Consider the following 6,383-nt stretch of genomic DNA (forward strand, 5'->3'; position numbering starts at 1 on the left):
TCATCCTGGTTAAAAGTTCTGTTTTTACTCTTTCAAGTTTGGACACTTGGGAGACCATACGATGTTTACACACGGGGCTCTGATTTATTTCACTCATGAGTGTGGGCTGTAGTTGCATCCATTTACCTCTTTCTTTCTTTCTTTCTTTCTTTCTTTCTTTCTTTCTTTCTTTCTTTCTTTCTTTCTTTCTTTTTCCTGAACGGGGGATTGAACTCAGGCCCTTGCGCTTGCCTTGGATGGCTTATTCCACTGAGCCATCTCCCTGGCCCTACTTTTATCTTTCTTTACAGCTCAATAATACTGCATTGTAAAAAAAAAAAAAAAAAAAAAAAGTACCACATCTTGGTGTAATAGATACTGTGAAAAACTGTATAAAGGGAAGGAACAACTGGGATGAAAGAAAGGAGAGGAAAGAAAAAAAGCAGGAAGAGAAAAATATATACGTGTATACAAAGAATAGTTTGGATAATTGTACTGCTGATTTCTACTGGTCTTTGTTTTTTGGTGCCCCCCCCTCCCCTGTTTCACATGGTCTTTTAATCGGCTTCATAAACCAAAGAAAACTGAGTACAAGAATTCCTTAGCCACTGCAAATACAACATCAATGGAGTATGCATATGTCTTCTGGTAAAAAAAGGAAAATATAAATAAATGTCTTCAAAAACCTCGGCGCCTCTGCACGGTCCCGCAGGCGCGCTGCACAGCTGGCGCAGGGCAGCCTCTCTGCGCCGGGCTGCTGTCCTACCAGGCTACCCTCAAACGGCACATGAAATCCCAAAAGCCACAGCTTGCTCAGCTTCTAGCAAAGAGCGGATCCAGAGTCCATTCAACCTTAATGAAATGGATTGAGGCACCCAATTTCATAGGTGACCCCACCAAAAAAAATCAGTAAAAACAACCACCAAACCCAAAAATCCATTAACAGAGCTGGGGCACAACTCAGTGGTAGGGTGTTGGCCTAACATTCAAGGCCCTCAGTCTGATCCCCAGCATCACAAAGTTGGAGAAAAAAAAAATTAACACAACCCCTGATAATTTTTTTAAAAGCTATGGTTCATGGTTTAAAAAAAAAAAAAAAAAAAGTAAACTCAAATACTTTTCAAAACGCCTTCAAAAACCTTAAAAATGGAGCTTCCTTAAAAAGCAAAAGTCTATATTGCTATTTGTTTCTCAATAAAATTATGGGAAAAAAAAAAAGCAAAAGGCTAGTAATGAGGCCATCTCGAGGGTCAGAAGCAGTCAGGCAGGGTTGACAAGATAGGAACAGAAATGACTACAAAAGTTGAAATACAAGGAGGTGTGCTCACTACACATCAGCGATTCAGCGCAGCTCCCAAAATCTTTGCATACACAGCCATGGCAGGACTGTCTTGGGCAGGAAGGATCTTTACTCGTTGTGTGTAGCGTAGCTGTCTCTGTGGGACCCCCCTGAGCTCCGCTCACCGTAGCCGTCACCCCGACTCCGGCTGCTGTATCGGTCTCTGGAGCCACCATACCCCCCACTGCGGGACTCAAAGCGGCCACCACCATAGCCTCGGTCCCCTCCCCCTCTGGAGAACCCACGGCCCCGGCCCCCTCGGAAGGAACCCCGACCTGCAGCAGAGCCACCTCGGTACCCTCGGGATGGGTTGTCGGAAGACTTCCCAGCCTGGTCAACACGGATCTGTCGCCCGTCCACTGACTTCCCATTCACAGCTATCATGGCATCCTTGACATCGTCAACGTTTTTCAAGGTGACAAACCCAAAGCCCCTCGATCGCTGGGTCTCCCTGTCTTTCACCACTTCAGCGATCTGGCCATATTTGCTTTTTTGTTTTTTTTTTTTAATTTTATTAACTTTGATGAGAAAAAAAGATAAAATAGCAATGAAATAGTTTCAAAACAGGTTAGTAGGACAGTTACAATAACTAATATATTGTTTTGTTTTTTTTTTACCATCTACTTTTGGGTCATTCCCAAAACCAAAATGATCATGAAAAATAAATGTTTTGAACTGATTCGGGGCATCAAGGCATCCAGGAAAGTGGTCCTCACAGAAGAGGAAAGTCACTCACAGAAGAGGACTTGTGGAGCCACTTCAGGAGGTTCTCCAGAGAATTACAGGATAAATATGGTCAAAGCAAAGAAGATTATTTTGAGTGAGATTATTGACAATGTGTCTTTTACTGTAATACTTTTTTATTTTTATTTATTTATTTTTTCTTTTTTAATGTATTGAGTACAGGGTCTACAGGGTCTCACTATACAGATCGCACTCATAGTGATCCTTCTGTTCTCAGCCTCCCAAGTGCTGGGATTACAGGGATGCGCCACCATGGCCAGTCTCAATCTCCATCTCAGAGCCCCCTGGGGGCGGGGCCAGCACTGCATGGTACACCTGGGATCGAACCTCTGGTCGCTGTATTCTGCCTAAGCAGGTACTTCAGTCCGCTGAGTTTTCCGGCTGATCTGGCCATATTTGGAGAAGACCTGCTCCAGCGACTGCTTGTTGGTGTCAAAACTCAGCCCTCCAATAAAAAGCTTGCCTTCATCGGATGCCATGGCAGCCGCTGAGTCAGGCAGGTCTCCGACGCGGGCGGGAAGACAGCGCGGCACACGGACCAAAGCCTCCTAACGCGCGAGTCTCTACTGGTCTTTGAAAGAAGCAGCTAATGCTTAATTTTTTTCTCTCTTCTTAATTTTTTTGGAACAATTTTACATTCTTGTATCTGGTAATCTGAACAACTACTTTGAAGACAACAATAGGCAATATATAACAACCACTGTTGAATCCCTATCAATTTGTTTAGCTATATTCTCTATCATCTCTAATATTTTTTACTATTTCTTATTCTCTTTAAAACATAAAAATAAAAGTACAACAGATTCATAGGAATACAAAAAAAATTGTTTTTTAACATCGTAGTTTTCAAAAGCCATAATCTTGGGCAGGGGAGATGGCTCAGTGGAATAAGTGCTTCCCGGGCAAGCGCAAGGGCCTGAGTTCAATCCCCGGTTCTGCCAAAAAAAAAAAAAAAAAAATGTTCTGGAAGGCAATGGGAAGGAAAAAGAATTAAGATGTGTTATGTACATGCATCAACTCCACATGATGGATGTAATCATTATTTTTAAAAAACACATAATAATACACATCAAAGAAAAAATTTAAAAATGTGTTATACAGTATTTATTTATTTTTTTATATTTATTTAATTTATTTATTTTGTGTGTGTGTGTGGCCAGCTCAGCCCACCAGGGGGCGGGGCTGGCTGGCATGTGGTGCTGGGGGATTGAACCACGGTCCCTGTGCTTTGCTTAGCTTAGCTTGTCCTAAATAGGTGCTTTAGAACACTGAGCCATCTCACCAGCCCTGTTATACAGTATTTAAAACATATTCAAGCCCAGTGTAATGGCACATGCTTATAATCTCAGCACTCTGGGAGGCATGGCCGGGGACATGGCTCAGTAGAATATGTGCTTGCCTGGCAAATGCAAGGGCCTGAGTTCAATCCCTGGTTCCGCAAAAAAAAGAAAAAAAAAAAAAAAAAAACCCCGCCATAATATTTTTAACTACCGGCAACTCATTGTACCCCACCTCCTTGGCCCCTCAGCCTAGCTATCAGGCCTGACCTGCGCTTCACCCTCAGCCTGGGCCCCAGCTGCCAGCCCTGAGAACCACAAGCGCACTGTGAGTTCACCTGTCCTAGTCTCACACCTGGGTGAGACAGTAGGGACAACAAGGTAGGTTCCAGCCCACAGCCTTCATAGGGATCTGCCTCTGGGCTGTGTGTCTGGGTGGTGCCCCCGTCCAGAGAGAGCAGGAGTGTGTCACTCTCATCTTGGCCCCGCTGCACTCACCATGACGTACAAACTGAGTTGGTCTTGCTGAGAGTTAAGCAGTCTTGGGACTAGGACACAGCAGTCATACCCAGACACACTCTTACTCCGACAAAGCTTGTGTTCTGTGGGGTGAATTCACGCAGTGAGCAGGCCCACAAGGAGGTTAGTGGAGGTATATGAATCTGGCAATCAGGAATGAGGTAGGAAAACATATTTATTATTCGGGGAACATGCATGAGAGGGTGATGGGGACCCGTCTCCTCTGTGATGATCAGATGAGGCCTTGCTGAGCAGAGGCCATGTGAGTAGAAGCTGCAGAGATGGGAAGCGGGGCCCCCAGAGAGCTACAGAGAGCAGCCCAGGCGGGGGACAAAGCACACACAGGAGGCAGCTGAGGAGCCCCGGGGACCCAGCCATGCAGGCTCCACGGCCTCCTTACTGTTGCCTCTGCCTCGTCTTCCAACTTTGGTCACAAGTGTCAGCCTGTTTCACAAACCAAGCCCTCAGTGGCAGATGGACAAGAGCAGGCTCATCCATCGGTTCCCTCGGCAGCCATGAATTGTACACACTGACCCGTGGGTACCAGTTCTTGGCTGTGATAAGATAAGGTCCTGCTCTCTTGGAAGATGCTGTCTCATGAGAAGCAACCACTTTGTTGATTCTTATCCTCCCCCTGGTAACCATCTCCCTCTTTTCTCTGATACTTTTTAAAACACAGGTGGGAACCCAGAGGATGCCGTGAAAAGGCCTCCTCTAGGGTAGAGAGACAAGTGGGGCAGAGGTAGACTCACTGCAAAGGAGAAGGATGCCAGTGCTCTATCAGACAACGATCTGACATTATAGTTTAGCAGGAAATAAATAGAAAGGAATGCTGTTCTCACTGAACTCACATTCCAATAGGGAGAAAGAAACAGCTAACAAATGTGATAATACCTGTGCAAACACAGGAGACACAAAAGAGAGGAAGAATGCTTATGGTAAAACAAAGAGGTGGTGCCCAAGGCTGGAGTGCAGGTGACTATTATCAGATCCTTCCTGTTGGGTAATTTGTAAGTGAGGATGAGCTTGGTACAATGTGATTAATGAGAGAAAAAAATGAGTGGGCTCTGGGCCTTGGCCTGCTCCGTCTATCTTCCAAGACAATGGGACGCTAAGTCCTACAGCCTCAGGGGATTGACAATGCATGCTCATACACATGCACATCCACACACCCTAGGAACTTCCTGGCCCCCTCTATGCTCTATCTTAAAGCTTGGCTTGTGCTTAGTTCCCAAGCAGAGTGCATGTCCTTTTGTCTTGTGACCCTATTCATGGATCTGCTGTCGCTGAGCTCTGAGACCTCCCATTCCTCTCTTGTCCTGTTGCCACACTGCACTCCGCAGTGAGAGTACTCTGACAGAAAGGGTCAGGGGTCACAGCACCCACTTGAGCTATTGTGCAAAGCCAGAGGAAGAGCTGGGGATCAGAGGGGGTCAGAGCATTTCTATAGGGGTCTAAGCTGAAAGATGGGAGGATAGAGTCCCTCTGCAGCACCATTAGAGCTTTAGGAAATAGAGAGCCCTGGTCCCACTCCAGGGTGGTCCATCCTGAGAATAAGGAAGTGAGGTATCTCCAGTGGCAGAGAAGTCTCACCAAAGGGTAAGTGTTCTGCTATGCTCTGTGGTGCGGGGGACTGTATGAGGCTATAACTCTGGGAGCTATGGGCAGGAGCAGGTCCCTAACACGCGGGCATGGATGTGCCCAGCCACCGAGAGGGAGAGGAGCCAAGGCTACTGACAACAGGGCCTTCTGCACCAGCCTGGGTGGCTTCTCTCCCTGGGCATCTTGCATCCTGGCCAACTGAGCATCACACCCAAGGTAGATGGACCAGGGAACAGGGACGGGCAGGAAGGCAGGACCAGGGATGTGGAAGCTGGCTTCTCTGCGAGGTAGAGCCGTTTCGTCCCTCAGTGCAGAGAACTTCTGTGCTAGAGGAACAACTCCATGGCGTACAGTGTGTGGTTGCCTTCAGTTCCTCTCTTCTTGCAGATCCCAGGCAAGTGGTGCTGGCCTTGGGAAGCAGAAGCCGTGGCCCGAGTGGGAGAGGGCAGAGGCAGGACAGGAGGTGAAGGAGCAGTGATAGAGCAGGTGGGTGAAAGAGAGAGGGCAGAAGGCAGAGGATCAGCCAAGGCTGGCCACCAGGCTGCAGTGTGCAGTGAGGGGAATTGAGCCCCATGCACCCCAGAGAGAGTCGGGGCTTGGTCAGAGGGGCGCCTGTGAGTCACGGCCATAATCACACAACCCGAGTGACATCTTTTTTTTAAAATTTTTATTTATTTATTTATTTGGTCCTGTCAGAGGTGAGTATTCTATTGACAGCTAAATACTATAGGTGTTTGAATTCAACTAAACAATCTAACACTGTCTAGCAGTCTATAACATTAGTGGGTTATCCTCAGAAGTTATTGACTTGAGCCTTTTACAGCTCATTGTATTAATATGGATTTACTTTATATACCTCATTTTTATACTTTTCTACTGGATGGTTAAGACCAAGATATAGCAAGACCTATATACCCAGAATT

At 46.4% G+C, this 6,383-nt stretch overlaps 1 protein-coding gene across 1 annotated transcript; it reads right to left on the reverse strand.

Annotated features, from left to right (window-relative positions):
- Positions 1-1,387: 1,387 nt before the first annotated feature.
- LOC101577821 (cold-inducible RNA-binding protein-like) lies at positions 1,388-2,541 on the reverse strand. The gene is made up of 2 exons (XM_004630068.1): positions 2,422-2,541; positions 1,388-1,792 (listed from the first exon to the last, which is right to left on the reverse strand). The coding sequence occupies exons 1-2, from the start codon at positions 2,539-2,541 to the stop codon at positions 1,388-1,390; spliced, it is 525 nt and encodes a 174-aa protein (XP_004630125.1).
- Between the last annotated feature and the right edge of the window lie 3,842 nt (positions 2,542-6,383).

The sequence above is a fragment of the Octodon degus genome, unplaced genomic scaffold (genome assembly GCF_000260255.1).
Source record: "Octodon degus isolate 3935 unplaced genomic scaffold, OctDeg1.0 scaffold00033, whole genome shotgun sequence".
In the NCBI taxonomy this organism is placed as follows: Eukaryota; Metazoa; Chordata; class Mammalia; order Rodentia; family Octodontidae; genus Octodon; species Octodon degus.